The 18109-nt window shown below is 35.1% G+C and overlaps 1 protein-coding gene across 1 annotated transcript; it reads left to right on the top strand.

The window, feature by feature from the left end:
* The first annotated feature begins 8449 nt into the window (after positions 1 to 8449).
* Positions 8450 to 9172, top strand: LOC125494748 (uncharacterized). The gene has a single exon (XM_048638524.1). It carries the CDS (start codon positions 8450 to 8452, stop codon positions 9170 to 9172), a length of 723 nt encoding a protein of 240 aa, XP_048494481.1.
* Positions 9173 to 18109: the final 8937 nt, after the last annotated feature.

Genomic DNA, 18109 nt, shown 5'->3' with positions numbered 1-18109 from the left:
AAAATTTAGCCAGTGCTAATAATTCTATAATAAACATAAAATTTAGTGGGTCGATTAACAATGAACATACTTGAAAGTATCAATTTCTGGCTATTTTCCTCAATCTGGTGACAGTTGTAAATCATACATCTACACATCAAGGAACTATTGAATCCAACATTAATTAGGAGTAGACCAATTACCAAAATCTTTTGACATGATAAATTGGTGTTAGACAGTATTAGGTAATGACTAAAACATGTTTAAGTTATTACCCAAACTCATGTCAAACAAATCTACCATGTGAGCCAAATAATTTGGGTAATTACTCAAACCATCATTGGTAATTGATGTGCAACTTGGTGTTCCGGATGGATATGGAGGTTTCTTAATTAAAAGAAATGATTATGGATGTGTTTGAAAGGTGGATTGTGAGTGAATCTTGAAGGCAACGACTTCAAGTTTGGAAACAATGCGGCAACTTGGATCTTCTAGTCAAGCTAGTCTCATAAACATAAACAAAAGTATGCAAAGCAATACTCTCAATAATCTTTAAGCAAGATTCAACAACTCTTCCATTATTAATGAATTTCACGCATACTATATATAGTACTTAAAAGAAAACCTAATGCAACTAGAACTAGGAAAGATAAAGATCATTAAACTTAATCATAATCCTACTAAATATAAATTACACGCCTAACTAGATAGAATAAGCAACAATAATCCTAATCACAATCCAACTATAAGCATATGATAATCCTACAGACTCTATGGATTTTAATTCCCGTTATGTACTCAGCTTCTCCAAGGTCCTTCATAGAGACACTACTTTTCAACCATTCCTTGACTGACTCAAGCATTAGTATGTCATCTCCCATGAGTAGTATGTCATCTACATACAAAACCAAGAAGACTAAGCTACTCCCACTAAATTTCTTGTAAACACAAGATTCTTCTTCGCTTTTGAGGAAACCAAATTGTTTGATTGCCTCATCAAACAGAAGATTCTCACTTCGATATGTCGGCTTCAATCCATAAATGGATCTTTGAAGCTCGCAAACCCTTTTAGCATTTTTTGGATCCTCAAAACCCTCACGTTGTGTCATGTACACATCCTCATTCAAGAACCCATTCAAGAATGTGGTTTTGACATCCATCTGCCAAATTTCGTAATTGTAAAATGCAGCAATCGCTAAAAGTATCCAAATGACTTAGGTATTGCTACTGGAGAAAAAGTCTCATCATAGTCTATACCATGAATTTTCTTGAATGCTTTTGCAACCAGTCTTGCTTTGTATACATAGACATTTCCATCTTTGTCTGTTTTCAATTTGAACACCCACTTGCATCCAATATGGTTAACCCCATCAGGCAAGTCGGCTAGGGTCCAAGCTTTATTCTCAGAGATGGAGTCTAACTCGGACTTCATGGCCTCAAGCCATTTCTCATAGCCCGGGATAGTCAAAGCTTCTTTGTAGGTAGTCGGTTCTGAATTCTCCAAAATCATAATTTCAAAGTTTTCAGTTAACAGGAAATCAACCAACCACTTGTTTGGAAATCTTGTTCAACTTGACCTACGCGGGGCTCGAGCATTAAGAGAAATGTTTTCTTCAACTTGTTGAAGATTTTCGCTTAAATTAGATTCCAGTGGGACGGTAGGAGGTTCACACGTTGAATACGTCATCTCCTGAACTTGACTTTCATCTTGTCGCACCATCTCTGACATGGTGTGAACCACGTCCAGTTGTTGCTCATCTCGAATTTCTTCGAGCATTATTATTTACTCCCACTTGTCTTTCTAGAAACAAATTCCTTCTCAGGAAAGACATCATCACGAGCAACAAACACTTTGTTTTCTTGACGGTTATAGAAGTAATAACCTCTTGTCTCTTTTCGGTATCCTACAAAGAGACATTTATTTGATTTGGGTGCAAGTTTTTCTAATATTAACCATTTTACATAGACCGCACATCCCCAGATCTTAAGAAAAGACAATTATGGAGTTTTTCTATTCCATAACTCATATGGAGTCTTTTCTACAGCCTTTGATGGGCACCTATTTAGTGTGTGTGCAGCTGTTTCGAGCATATCTCTAAAAAGAAATCAGAATTTCAGCAAGACTCATCATTGATCAAACATATCCAGTAAGGTCCGATTCCTCCTTTCATATACACCATTTAACTGTGACGTTCCTGGTGGAGTCAATTGTGAAAGAATTCCACAATCCTTCAAATGATCATCAAATTCTTGGCTCAAATACTCGCCACCATGATCGGATCGCAGTGCTTTTATCTTCTTACCAAGTTGATTTTGTACTTGATTTTGGAACTCTTTCAATTTGACAAAAGGTTCCGACTTATGTTTCATTAAGTAGACATATCCATATCTACTCAAATCGTCAGTGAAGGTAATGAAGTAATTGAACCCTCCCCTTGCCTTTGTGCTCATAGGACCACAAACAACTGTATGTATGAGGCCCAAGATATCGATAGCCTTTTCACCATTTCCAGTAAACACTAACTTTGTCATCTTACCCATTAAGCATGATTCACATACATCAAATGATTCGAAATCAAATGATGGAAGAATACCATCCTGTTGTAACTTTTCATACGCTTTTGGTTTATATGACCCATTCGACAATGCCAAATGTAGGTCAGGTTTAAATCATTTGATATTTGTTTCTTGCTATCTATGTTAAAGACTTGTACTGACCTATCAAACACATATTAGTCATTTATCAATTTAGCACTGGCATAGAACATGTTATTGTAGGAAATGGAATAACACTTGTTCTTAATTTCAAAACAAAACCCTTCAGAATCCAAAACAAAAACATAAATTATGTTTTTAGTTATCAAAGGAACAAAATAATAATTATTGAGTTCTAAAACAAATCTAGATGGCAAATGCAGGCTATAGCTTCATATGGCAAGTGCAACAACCCGTGCTTCATTTCCAACGCAAAGTTCTACCTCGCCCTTTGCCAGCTTCCTACTTCTTTTTATTTCCTGCACATCATTAACTATGTGACAACCACAACCGATATCCAATACCCATAAAAGTAGAAGTCGAATTGATTTCTATAACAAATATACCTAAAGTGGAAGCCTCGTACTTCTTTTCCTCTAAGTATAGAGGGCAGTTCCTCTTCCAGTGTCCTATACTGTGACAGTGAAAGCACTTGCTTTTCACGATGACTTTTGGCTTGGCGGTTTGCTAGGGTTTTTCAGCAACAGCGACAACTTACTTGCCTTTGTCCTTCTTTTCTGCCCATTTCTTCTTGAAACCCTTTTCCCCTCTGAAACATCAAAACCACTTTCTCTGGTTCCTTAGGGATGGTCCTCTCAGCATTGACCAACAACCGATGCAGCTCTTGCAAAGTCTTTTCAGACTCATTCATGTTGGAGGTCATCCTGAACTGATTGGAATAAGTTATTCCTAACCATCTAAAGATTCTATCCTATAAAATCTAGGCTACTAATTTTAATTAGATTAAAGAATCAAATTATGGAATTAATTTATGACCTAGTCAAAATTAACATAATTAACTTGATTGGAATTTACTTAATCTTCTCAAAATTCTGTTTTTGAAAAAAATTAAAAAGGAATAAAATTTTGTGGAGGATACTACCAGTTTCAAATAATTAAAATTTTTTTATTTTAAAATTAAAAACATGGAACCATAACAGCAGAACAAAGGCTACCTTCCGACGCCAGCACTGCCCAGAAGCACGTACACCCAGAAATCCGGCAACCTTTCAGGTCGCCTCCATCGGAATCTCGTCGGCACCCTCTTTCACGAGCCGACGCCGGCAACAGGCTGCCAGCGCCAACAAGCAGCACACTATTGTTGCGGACATCGTGTGTCTTATATGAACGCACAACTAGTATAGTTGAACACTCAAGAACTTCGAACAAGCACAATGAATTTCGGATATGATAACCAAAATAAACACTCTTGAATATTTTTGTTAACTCTTAATCTCACTCAAACCACTCCTGGAATTAAGTAGATTAAACACTAGTTAATTAACAATCCTGAAAATTTAATCGTGACTGAAAATAATTGCAAGACACAATTAAAATCAATTACAAGGTTTTTGTCTAAATCGTTCATGTTCTTGTAATGTAGCATGACATGTTTATTTATAATGACAAGAATAAACTTGCCCTCCAATCAACCAAGCCATTCGGCCAACATAGAGTATTTTAGGAAAGTATTCTCCCTTAATTCTAGTCTAGAATCTAGCTAGAACTTAAGGAAACAAAAGCTTAAGGAAAGATGGCGAATCTTTACTTAATTATATAAGGACCACACGGCCAAGTAACCCTCTAAGTTAAGGCAACTCTTTCCTAAAATACAACCATGACATTAAGACTTAAAGATCCGAAGTTAACAAGTCATTTTCGGATTTTATTGAAAGCTAAAGAACTCAACTAACTTAACTAACATTTTAACTAATAGTGACACTAAGTTAAAATGATAAGTAGATTCTTCTTCGAGCCAAGTGACACATGATACAAATGCATTGTTGTAAGTCTTCAAAATGAACCCCATATAAGAAGTGAAATTGGTTCTACTTGACTTGATGCCTTTGAATCCGCATTAGCGTCGCACGTGTGGCTGCTGCAGCCACCGTCCCTCGTTGATTACTTTTCGCAGACCACCGAAGCAGCCACGCCCACTTGTCGATGGTTTTGCCACTAGTCGTGGTTTCTCCTCTTCCTCCCTCCTTTAATTTTTTTTATTTGAAGGAAATTAAAATTACAACCTTTTGCAAAATTAATTTAGTGATCTTAATTAAATTAATGGTTTTTTCACCATATACCCCTAACAAAATTTTTTTTGCACCATATACCCTTTCAAGTTTCCAAATTCACCATATACCCTCCACTTTTCAAAAAATACATCCACTTGCCCTTAATGACTAACGACATTAACATTCGTTAATCATTAGTCCATAATCCCCTCCTAACCCTAATTAAGTAACCCTAACCCTAATCTTAATTCTAACCCTAATTAAGTAACCCTAACCCTAATCTTAATTCTAATCCTAATTAAGTAACCCTAATCCTAATCTTAACTCTAACCCTAATAAAGTTGAAAATATTTTAATTAAGCATGCTTTAATAAAAGTTTAAAAACTACTTTATATTGAAAAAGAAGTCTAGTGGAATTGAATATCCTTAAAGGATAAAAAGGAAAAAAGTCATAGTGATGATTAACATCCCGAATTAATTATCTCGTTCATCATCAATTTTCATTAAACTTTATCTCTTTTCCTAAGCCTAAAAAGGGAAGCCTTATAAATACCCTATTACTCAATTATTTTATCCCACATAAACGAATATTTTTTTCTCTCTCCTCCTTCTCACCCACACGGCATTCTCTCTCTTCTTTTCTCTTCCATGGTTTCTTCTTTTCTCTTTCAAATTCATTTCTTCTTCTTCAAGAAACGTTTCTTCTTCAACAAGAAACATCATAAGCCTTCCAAAAGCCGATGTGCTGCTGCCGTGGTATGTTATTTCCGACGCCTCTTTGTTCTCTCCTTTGTTGGTTGTTTTCTTTTCTTCTTTCTTAAGATATTCCATTAAAGACTATAATTTTTATCTTTTCTATTGTTGTTAATCATGATTATTAGTTTAAATTACTGTTTTAATAAGTAATTTCGACTCATCTACAGTTTATATTATAAGAAAAAAAAATTAAGATTTGTTATTATGATTAGATTTTAGTTTTAATCATGGATACATGAATTTTTAGGGTTTTAAATTGCTAGAAAACCATAGTAGCATATTAGATACTATGAGATTAATTTAGAATATGTTTATGAATATGTTACATATGTTTAAAGGAGGTTTATTAATTTTTAAAGTTGCTGTAATTTCAGAAAGGGTTTATTTATAGAGTTTTTAATTACTAGTATGGTAGTATTATGCTAGGAATTAAAAATAATTCAAGTTTTTAGATTAAAATCAACTTTTAAACGTATTTAAAGGGGGGTTTTAAGTACTTTAAGGCTGCTGTAATTTTTATTTAAGGTTATTATTTTCTGTTATATTGATTTCTAGGCGGAGAATATCTCGTAGGGGACCTTTAAAGGATTAAAAGTAGCCTACAGGCTAGTTTACACGAGGTATGTATATAATTACGTGCTATGTGATTCGTATCATGTTTTATGGAGGACTAAATTTTAGTATCAAGTATAGGAAAAAGAAAGTATTCTTGGATTGTAAGTTGTGATCACTTGTTAAATCCGAAGATAAAACAAGTTCAGTTGTGACTGTCTGATTATTATTTATGTGCGTTGTTGTGTGTGTGATCATGACTTTGCCTTATTGATCCTGTGATGATCCTTTACGGTGAGCAGAAGTATAGCATTGACATTACAGGTTCGCAGATGTGCATCATTGGGAATTTGGAGTGGAGAGATTGTGTAACTAGCATATTTTAATTTCTGCTTTGTTGAGAACATATTTTATTTAAGTTGTTTGAGTTGGTTAAGTTGGTTTGTTAAGTCCTAAACACTTGTTATTCATTTTGAGTTATAATAAAGTGAAAGTTTAGTTAATTGTTTTCCGCTGCAAAATTATGAATAAGCCGATACGTTATCACACGGGCGATAATACTTGGGTAATTCTCTCTACTTGTATATTATAAAACTATTTTCTAAAAAGTGAGAGTTATCGGGGGTGTTACAAAGTGGTATCTGGGAGCTTTAGGTTATTTTCAAACTTATGGGCGCCTAATTAACTAAATAGCTTACTAGTTATTTGAAGAAAACTTTAGATTGCTCCTACTTATTCATTTCGTAAACTTATATAGGAATATATTATATTATAATATTATAGACCGGAATTTTATGTCCAAAATTTTTTTTTTATGTTCAAAATTTTTTCGAATTATAGGAAGGTTCGATTTTTTTTTTATGCAGCTCGAATTTCTTTTTCCGAAATTTTAGTAGTCCGAAAAAAAAAGAGAGTTCGAAAATGTTTTTCAAAAAATTTAGTTGTTTGAAATTTATTTTTTTTTCGAAAAATTGAAACATTCTCGAAATTTTTTTGAGAATCAAATTTTTTTTTTCTTTCGACCGTATAGGTCCCAAATTTTTTTTTTGTCGAATATTTTAGACCTTTGATTATTATTATTTCATGAAAAGTGTCTACATTTTTCATGCCTTTGAAGTTTATATTACTACATTGTGAGAATGGGTACTATAGGAAGGGCATATAGGATAGAAATATTATATGCATGCATTCAATAGTTAGTTTAGCATCATTATTATTATACTTTCCTGCTGATAATGCATTATTATTTTTCTTCCCTGCTAACGATGCATTATTATTATACTTTCTTGTTGATAACACATTATTATTGTTCTTTCCTGCTAACGATGCATTATTATTATTATACTTTCCTGCTGATGATGCATGAATGTTTTTCTTCCCTGCTAGCTGTTTATATTTTCTTGCCTACTAACTGTTATGATTTCCTGCCTTTGATTTGTACTTACTCTTATTGTTTCCTGTGGGAATACATTAGAGAGAGTACTAAGACATTATGGTTTATTGTATTATAGTCCTCTAAACATGTCGGCCAGACTAGGAAGCTACTATAACCCTATCGTCCTGAGTGACGATGAAGTTGACGAAGACATTGCACCCGTGGACGATAGAGAATACACGGATCTAGAATGGACTATGCGTTGCATCCTGGGGAAAGGGGATACCTAGTGACAATGAGGTCATAATAGAACTTGATAATGCTAGGGGCAAAACTAGGGAAGACATTTATCATGCTTGTTTCAGGTATAAATCTGAGACTAAACCTGGGGAGGATGAGGATACTCGACCCATTAGAAGATCCAAAAGGCATAAAGGAAGTACATCAATTATGATGATGATGGGGAAGAAGAGGAAGCTGATGATGCAACATTTATGCCTGATCAGTATCAAGAAGCTAAGGATAGGAATAACAATGTAGTACCTTAGATTTATTCTATGTCCCTGATTAATATATATACATAGAATATTAGCTTTAGAAATAATGTTGGATGTGTGACCAACAACGATAGAGAAGTTTTATAGAATCATTGTTTTAGGAAATATAATACTATAACATTCTTTTTATTAAATACCCTTTATGGAAGAATAAAAGTTATTATTTAGTTTATACGAGTGAGTAAGAATTTATTCTGGGCACGTAATGGGAACATTTTTATTATTTAAATTTTCATTATGTGATTATATTCTTACTTGCTTGTTTCTACTTTCATGTTGATGTAAATATATTTTACATGAATGAGTATGTGATTATTAGAGAACATTTCATGTTGAAACTAGTGAGAAATTGTCTATTGATGCGATCTTTAACGATCAAATCAAATATTACCTTATTAGATGGAAATATAAGTTATACTGGAACCTAAAGTAGAGTTATATTACTTTCAGGTCCCAGAGTAGAATGGCTAACAATACTGATCTAGCTGCTGCTATTCGCCTTTTGGCGGAGAAATTGACGCAAGAGAGGGTTGAGCATCCTGAGACTGCTGGAGAAATGTTCGAAAGATTAGCTAAAGTTAAACCACTCTACTTTAAGGGGCAATCTGACCTGACCTTCTTAGAGAATTGGATTAGGAAAAAGCTATTTGAGGTAGTGAACTGCCTTGGTAATATGAGAGTAGGTCAGGCTGTGTTATACTTGAAGGATGAGGCTGACCTATGGTGGAGGGAAAATGGTGCTAGACTGAGTGCTGCTGAAGGATTCAATTGGGAAGCATTTGTGGTTGCCTTGAGAGGAAAGTTTTACCCTGCCTTTATGAGGAAGCGGAAAGCCCAAGAATTCATTAACCTGAGGATGGGTAGTATGACCATCTTTGAGTATTATGGCAAATTTATAGCCCTGTCTAGATTTGCACCTGAGGTTGTAGCCACTGAGGAACTTAGGGTCCAAAGGTTCGAGCAAGGCTTAACTGAAGAGATCCAGTTGGGATTAGGAGGTGAGATCTTTACGTCCCTAGATGTGGTGTATGGGAGAGCATCTCATATTTATGGGTTACAGACCAGGAGAGATAAGAGAAATGGGGTAGTAGGTGAAAAGAGAAAGGATGTTAATACTGGAGGAAACCAAGGGAATTTCAAGAAAAACCGGAATGGTAATGGGAATTTCCAAGGGACAAACAACTAGGATAATCGCAACAAGGGTAGACCTGAGAAAGTGCATCACTGTAAGTTCTGTGACAAAAACCATCCTGGGAAGGATTGTAAGGGAGAACCAGTGACTTGTAACTACTGCTAGAAGAAGGGTCATAGGGAGTATGAGTGTTATTCTAAGCATGGTAAAGACCTGAAGGGTCAAGGGAATAGTAATCAGGTCAGATCAGGATCCAGCCAGTCTGGAAACCAAGGTTCTAAGCCTGGGGGCAACAAAACAATCAAGGAAACTATAGCAAGCCTGCAGGTGAGAACCCCAACCAGAATAAGCATGCGGGAAAGATGTATGTGATGAGTCGAAAGGAAGCTGAGAAATCTGCCGACGTAGTTTCGGGTAATTTTTCTATTAACTTAGTCCTTGTTAAAACATTATTTGATTCAGGGGCAACATATTCTTTTATATCGTCATCTGTCATAAAAAGTCTAGGATTAGTAGACTTTGAAGTAATTGACTTGTCTATTAGTATTCCTACGGGCAAAATCATAAAGTACACTAAGTTGTTTAGAAACCTGCCTTTGAAGATAGGAGGTTGTGTCTTTCCGTCTGACCTAATAGAATTCAACTTGGGAGACATGGATGTGATTCTTGGAATGAACTGGTTGAGTCTTTACAAGGCTAATATTGATTGTGAGATTCATAAAGTAGTGTTGAGGATCCCTTTGGGAAAGTTGACCTCCTATAGACGTTTTGGGAAAACTAAGAAGTTTGGAGTTATCTCTGCTATGCAAGTGAGGAAGTTGATGAGAAAGGGGTGTGAGCTATTTTTCTGTAGTGTGCAGGATGTGAGTAAGGAAGCTGAGTTAAAACTTGAGGATGTTCCAACAGTGAACGAGTTTATGGATGTGTTTCCAAGTGTAATATCAGGTATGTCACCTGCTAGAGCTGTTGAGTTCACCATAGACTTAGTTCCTGGAACTGCAACTATATCTAAGGCACCCTACAGAATGGCACCTGCTGAGATGAGTGAATTCAAGGTGCAATTGCAAGAGCTCTTAGATGAAGGTTATATTAGGCCTAGTGCATCACCTTAGGGAGCTCCTGTGTTATTTGTGAAGAAAAGGGATGGAAGCATGAGGTTATGTATTGACTATAGGAAGTTGAATAATGTAACCATCAAAAACAAATACCCTTTGCCTATAATTCATGACCTATTCGACCAATTGACTGGAGCGAGTGTGTTATCAAAGATTGACTTACGTTCAGGATATCATCAATTGAGGGTAGCCGATAAGGATGTACCTAAGACTGCCTTTAGAACGCGTTATGGTCACTATGAGTTCACTGTAATGCCATTTGGGTTAACCAATGCTCCTGCTATATTTATGGATTTAATGTATAGGATCTTTCATGAGTTTCTAGACAAGTTTGTAGTGGTTTTCATTGATGACATTCTAATATACTCGAGGAATGGAGCTGAGCATGATGAGCACCTGAGGATTGTTTTGGAGACATTGAGGAAAAACCAATTATATGCCAAGTTCTCTAACTGTAAGTTTCGTTTAGAGAGAGTAGCATTTTTTGGTCACTATGTGTCTAAGGAAGGAGTCTCAATAGATCCTGCTAAGATTCAAGCTGTGAGTGAGTGGCCAACTCCAAAGAGTGTGTGAGACATTAGAAGTTTCTTAAGTCTAGCTGGCTATTATAGGAGATTTGTGAGAGATTTCTCAAAGATAGCAAGACCGATGACCAACTTGATGAAAAAGGAGTCGAAATTCGAGTGGAGTGAGAAGTGTGAAGAAGAAGCCTTTCAAATTTTGAAGGATCGTTTAACCTCTGCACCTGTTTTAACCCTGCCTGATGGGAATGAGGGATTCGAGGTATATAGTGACGCTTCGAAAAATGGTCTAGGATGTGTGTTACAGCAGAATGGAAAGGTAATTGCATATGCGTCGCGTCAATTGAAACCTTATGAAGCAAATTACCCTACCCATGATCTAGAGTTAGCTGCCATAGTGTTTGCATTGAAAATTTGGAGACATTATCTTTATGGAGCGACTTGTAAGATATTCACAGACCATAAGAGCTTAAAGTACATTTTCACCGAAAAGACCTGAATATGAGGCAACGAAGATGGCTCGAGTTGATAAAGGATTATGACCTAGATATCCAGTATCATGAGGGGAAAGCAAACGTGGTTGCTGATGCCCTAAGTAGAAAATCGAGTCATAGCTTGAGTGCTTTGATAGTCCCTGAGGAGTTGTGTCGAGATATGCAAAGATTGAGCTCAGAAATTTTAAATCCTGGGGAAAGTGAGGCGAGGCTTAGTACTCTTTCTTTGGGAGTGTCAGTTTTCGATGAGATCATAGAGGGTCAAGTTGGTTATGAGCACCTAGATAAGGTCAAGAAGAAAATGAAGCAAGGAAGGAAGCCGACTTTAAGATTCATGATGATGGGAGTCTAAGGTTTAAAGGGAGGTGGTGTGTACCACAGAAGTGTAATGACCTTAAGAGACGCCTTATGGATGAGGGGCATAATACTCCATATTCTGTGCACCCTGGAGGTGATAAATTGTATAAAGTCCTTAAGGTCATCTATTGGTGGCCAAATATGAAACGAGAGGTAGCTGAGTATGTGTCTAAGTGCCTAACCTGTCAGAAGGTGAAGATAGACCATAAGAGACCTATGGGAAAGGTTCAATCTTTAGATTCCTGGATGGAAGGGATTCTATTTCTATGGACTTTGTGACTGCCTTACCTAAGACGAGAAGTGGAAATGACACCATTTGGGTTATTGTGGATAGATTGACCAAATCTGTCGTGTTTATACCTATTAAGGAGACATGGAAAAAGAAGCAGCTCGCTAAGACTTACATTAAGCATGTGGTGAGACTACATGGAGTTCCAAAGGATATCATTTCTGACCGTGACTCTAGGTTTCTTCGAAATTTTGGGAAAAGGTCCAATTAAATCTTGGGACAACATTAAAATGAGTACACCTTTCACCCTGCGACTGATGATCAGACTGAGAGGACTAATCAGACTATGGAGGACATGTTGAGAGCATGTGCGATTGACTTTCAAGGTAGTTGGGAGGACCAATTAGATTTGATTGAGTTTTCTTACAACAACAGTTATCATGTGAGAATTAAGATGGCACCTTTTGAGGCATTATATGGACGGAAATGTAGAAGTCCCATTTGGTGGAATGAATTTAGTGAAAATATAGTCTTGGGGACTGAATTTAAGGAGACCGTCAAGAATGTCAGACTAATTCAGGCTAGAATTCAAGTTAAGATAGGCAGAAAAGTTATGCTGATTTGAAACGACGCGAAGATGAGTTTGCTATAGGTGATAAGGTGTTCTTGAAAGTATCACCCACTAAAGGCGCTATGAGATTTGGGAAAAGGGGCAAGCTAAGTGCTAAGTATGTAGGCCCATATAATATTTTGGAGCGTAATGGGAAAGTAGCTTATAGATTAGCACTGCCAATGGAGTTTGAGAAGATGCATGATGTATTCCATATTTCCCAACTTAAACGCTATATCCCTGATGAGCGTCATGTCCTAGAACCTGAATGAGTTCCGATTGATAGTAGCCTCACATATGAGGAAAGACCTGTCAAGATTCTCGACAGGAAAGTGCATAGTACACGCAATAAGGATGTCCACATCGTCAAAGTCCTTTGGTCGAACCACGAGCCGGAAGAGGCGACGTGGGAAGTCGAAGATGATATGAGAAAGAAATATCCAGACCTATTCCTTGAGGTGAGTTACGAGGGCGTAACTCATTTTCTTTAAGGGGGGTAGAATGCGATAAATTTCGCGTTTTTTGCCTCTTTTTATGAAATTTTCATTCACTTATATGCCTATGTTGGGCAATTTGCACATGTTAGTGCAAAAAAAGTAGATTCTCCGCATAAGAAAAGGTGTTCATAAGTAACACAAGTATTTTAAGACTGGGAAAAGTGCACAAGTGGCACGATTCTTTTTTAAACTTTTGAAAAGATGAGTCCAAACTTTTGAAAGTATGGGAGTTTTCGTGTCAAGTTTCGGGACGAAACTTCTTTTAAGAGGGGTAGACTGTAACTCCCCATAATTTTAAAGGATTTAAAATTTAAGTATTTATATATTTATATATAAACACAAATGAGTTTTAAAATGATTTGACTATTTAAAAAGGTTGACTATTTTTAAAAGTCAAATGAAATTATTTTCATGATGTAATAAAGTTGAAAATATTTTAATTAATCATGCTTTGATAAAAGTTTTAAATACTACTTTATATTGAAAAAGAAGTCTAATGGAATTGAAAATCCTAAAAGGATAAAAAGGAAACGAGTCATAGTGATGATTAACATCCCGAATTAATTATCTCGTTCATCATCAATTTTCATTAAACTTTATCTCTTTTCCTAAGCCCAAAAAGGGAAGCCTTATAAATACCCTATTACTCAATTATTTTACCCACACAAAAGAATATTTTTTTCTCTCTCCTCCTTCTCACCCACACGGCACTCTCTCTCTTCTTTTCTCTTCCACGGTTTCTTCTTTTCTCTTTCAAATTCCTTTATTCTTCTTCAAGTAACGTCTCTTCTTCAACAAGAAACGTCACAAGCCTTCCAAAAGCCGCCGAGTTGCTGCCGTCGTGCTGTTGTCGTGGTCTGTTATTTTCGGCGCCTCTTTGTTCTCTCCTTTGTTGGTTGTTTTCTTTTCTTCTTTCTTAAGATTCCATTAAAGAGTATAAATTTTTATGTTTTCTATTGTTGTTAATCATGATTATTAGTTTAAATTACTGTTTTAATAAGTAATTTCAATTCATCTATAGTTTATATTATAAGAAAAAAAAAATCAGATTTGTTATTATGATTAGATTTTAGTTTTAATCATGAAAACATGAATTTTTAGGGTTTTAAATTGATAGAAAACCATAATACCATATTAGATACTATGAGATTAACTATAATTTTAAATATGTTATATATGTTTAAATAAAGGAGGTTTATTAATTTTCAAAGTTACTGTAATTTCAGAAAGGGTTTATTTATAGAGTTTTTAATTACTAGTATGGTAGTACTATGCTAGGAATTTATAATAATTCAAGTTTTTATATTAAAATCAACTTTTAAACGTATTTAAAGGAGGTTTTAAGTACTTTAAGGCTGCTGTAATTTTTATTTAAGGTTATTAATTTCGGTTATATTGATTTCTAGGCGGAGAATATCTCGTAGGGGACTTTTAAAGGATTAAAAGTGGCCTACAGGCTAGTTTACTCGAGGTACGTACATAATTACGTGCTATGTGATTAGTATCATATTTTAAGGAGGAATAAATTTAGTATCATGTATAGGAACTTATTTTGTTCATATATATGTGATTTCTAGTATTTGATTTACATGTTTTATGCCTGTGTGCAAGCATGTGATTTGAGATTTATTATGAATACTAGATTGTATGTTTGTATGGAATAATTGATGCAAGCATGAAAAGAAAGTTCATTTATTGATTCACATGAGGAATTAATATATGTTATAGAGATTGAATCATGTTATTCATGTATTCCTTGATTATTATTATTTTATTATCTTTTGAGGATTGTGGGCCTTATTTGGTAAGTTTGACAAGTTATGCCTATATAAAGGTAAGATTATTGTTGGCTAGGTTCAACAAATAAAGAAAGTTGAGATTAAATAGAAAGTATTCTTAGATTGTAAGTTGTGATCACTTGTTAAATCCGAAGATAAAAGAAGTTCAGTTGTGACTGTCTGATTATATTTATGTGCGTTGTTGTGTGTGTGATCATGACTTTGCCTTATTGATCCTGTGATGATCCTTTACGGTGAGCAGATTTAGTATAGCATTGACATTACAGGTTCGCAGATGTGCATCATTGGGAATCTGGAGTGGAGAGATTGTGTAACTAGCATAGTTTAATTTCTGCTTTGTTGAGAACATATTTTATTTAAGTTGTTTGAGTTGGTTAAGTTGGTTTGTTAAGTCCTGAACACTTGTTATTCATTTTGAGTTATAATAAAGTTAAAGTTTAGTTAATTGTTTTCCGCTGCAAAATTCTGAATAAGCCGATACGTTATCCCATGGGCAATAATACTTGGGTAATTCTCTACTTGTATATTATAAAAGTATTTTCTAAAAAGAGAGAATTATCGGGGTGTTACACCTGAGTTCGAGGATTCAAGCGATTCTCCTTCGACTTGGTTGCTCGATCGTGGACATTCATGCGAGAAATCTGAAGATTATGAAAATTTGGAAGTGGAGAGAGAGAGATGTTGAAGGCGACGAGTCCGTTGGTGTGTTGGCATCAGGTTTCGTTGGTGTGTTGGCATCAGGTTTCAGGGTGTGGTGGATGCGGGAGATGGGAGAGGGGAGAGGGGGTGGGGTTGCTGGGGAAAGGGGAGGGGGTTGCGGGTGGGGTGGGGGAAGGGGTGGGGGTGGGGGTGCTGGGTAGGTGGTTAGGGTAGGTTTAGGGTTAATTAGGATCAGATGGGAGATTAGGATAGGGTTTAGGGTTAATTAGGCTAGAGGGGATTAGGGTTTAGGTTAGTTAACTTGGGTTAAGAGGGAATTATGGGTTAATGACTAACAGACGTTAACGCCGTTAGTCATTAATGGCAAGTGGATGTATTTTTTGAAAAGTGGAGGGTATATGGTAAATTTGGAAACTTGAAAGGGTATATGGTGCAATAAAAATTTGTCAGGGTATATGGTGAAAAAACTTGTTAAATTAAACATAAACTCATCTATGCTTACTTCATAAAATTAAAGTAAAATCTCCATTTTAATTAATTTTAGGGCTATTCACATAAATTGATCTATAATTCATATAAAATGCTTTTCACATGAAGTAATTTTCATACATAAATAATTTTAAACATGAAAATTATATTAATAATATGAATTTAATATTCAAAATTTAGAGATCTAAAATTTTGAATTTCGAAAATCAGAGTTAAAATTTATAAAATTTTCGGTCACTTTATATTGAAAAATTAAGCAATTAAATCTTCATTTAATCAATTCCAATTAATTAGGTAATCCATAATTCAATTCCTCCCATTAATCAAATGAAAACCAGTATTCTATGCACGCGATGCGTGCGTCGATTGTTTGGGTCTATTTTTAATAAATTTCATTAAAATATAATTATAGAAGTGTGATTTATAATATTGTTATACAAACTATTGTAATCTATAATGTTTTTAGAAATTCACATAAACATTTTGATGTAAAGTTTTATAGTCAAATTAAATTTATAATTTTTTTCTATTGAGTAACCATTTCTCTCATTATGTCAAATTACTTTGTTAATGCTTATTTAGTCTATTATTGGAATTTTTGACCCATCTTAATTTAGGAAAGGATATAAATGTACAAAATTTGAATATCCAATTAAATATATTTATTTAGCTAAGGATGAAAAAGACATTTAGCTCCCCCCTTGGCTTATATAATAGAGATTAGCCATACACATCAAAATAAATCTAAATATTATGACGAAAACCTTTATGCAAGAGGCTAAAACTGATACCACTGTAGGATTATAAGTACTATAAGCGAAATTTCATGAATCATATTCATAAGCACTTAAAACAGGATCTCATGCATATAAAATCAAGGATCACATAATAGCTTTAGAATTAACCTTTGAAGCGTGATTTCCACAAAGTTCATCGAGATCCGGAGATAGAATCGTAACTGTGATTCCTCTACTTGGATTACCAATCCAGATCAAACACTCCACCAGTGCTAGTAGGAGGGAAGAACGACTCTTCTTTTCTTGGAGTTCATCACTACTAGAAAAATAGTGTTTTCTCAACGCTTTTCCTAAATATTCGAGACGGAAAAATGCGTTGAGAAATTGATTCTCAACGCTTTCTAAAAGCGTCGAGATTTCACGCGTGGAGAATTCTCGACGCTTTCCTGCGTTGAGATTCTCAACGTAGAGATGCGTCCAGTATGACTTGTGACGCTTTTTGTGTTGAGTTTCTCAACGCTTTTCTGCGTCTTGAAATATGCGTGACGCTGTTTTGTGTTGGGTTTCACAACGCTTTTTTGCGTCGCGCAATATGCTCTAGACACATTCTAGCGTCAAGATTATTTTACCTCCACAAATAAATTTTTAGAGCCAAAATAACTCTTAACACGAAAAAGTGTCGAGATTTTAGCCTAGAAAAAACATCTTGTAACAACCCTGAATTTCCAATACTTCTAAAATCAACTTAGTAAAAATAAACTCGGAAATCCAAAGGTGCTACGCCGCGATAATTACTAATAATAACCGCAAGGCTAATGGTTCTAACTAAAACAATAACCAAAAGTTTTAACTAATTATTACAGACCAACTAAATAGAATGTAAAATTAATTATTAGAAACCAGAACATAAATCTTATAAATAAATAACAGCGGAATTCTTTTAAAGTCCTATAAATCAAAAGGGATCCAACGCACTCTTTACCCACTGGAGCTAACTATCTTCAAGCCCTGCACATTAAACACTGTAATATCAGCCAAAGGCTGCGCAAGATTTAATACTGAAATAAAACAAAACTATTCAATGTGCAGGTAAGATATATAGGAATATCTTACAAATTCATTTAAAAGGTGTACAGATTATATATATATAATTTACTTTCTAATAACCTCAAATACGAGCTTTCTTTCTTTCTGAACTATTCTGTAAAACTTTCAAATATGACCTTTCGTAATCTGTGAGTAGGAAGTATATAAAAATCCAATGAGCTAGCTAGGCTCACTAGACAAGGTAAACACCAAAGTCCCTAGTATGCATACCCCTAACTTGATAACGAACCAAGAAGGAAGACTAATGGCAAGTGTATTGATCAACATACACCCAACTACTAAATATATTGTTGAGACACTGTTAACTCAACATACTTCCAAACTCGGAGAATACCGCTTACCGGCAACCCCACAATAAAACTCTATAAACCCTCGT

Source organism: Beta vulgaris, chromosome 2 (assembly GCF_026745355.1).
Source record: "Beta vulgaris subsp. vulgaris cultivar EL10 chromosome 2, EL10.2, whole genome shotgun sequence".
NCBI classification, from domain to species: domain Eukaryota; kingdom Viridiplantae; phylum Streptophyta; class Magnoliopsida; order Caryophyllales; family Amaranthaceae; genus Beta; species Beta vulgaris.
This window is presented reverse-complemented; position numbering and strand designations above follow the sequence as displayed.

Bases quoted from the DNA above. Each gene is read 5' to 3' on its own strand.
- LOC125494748 (XM_048638524.1), top strand. From the start codon at position 8,450: ATGGCTAACAATACTGATCTAGCTGCTGCTATTCGCCTTTTGGCGGAG.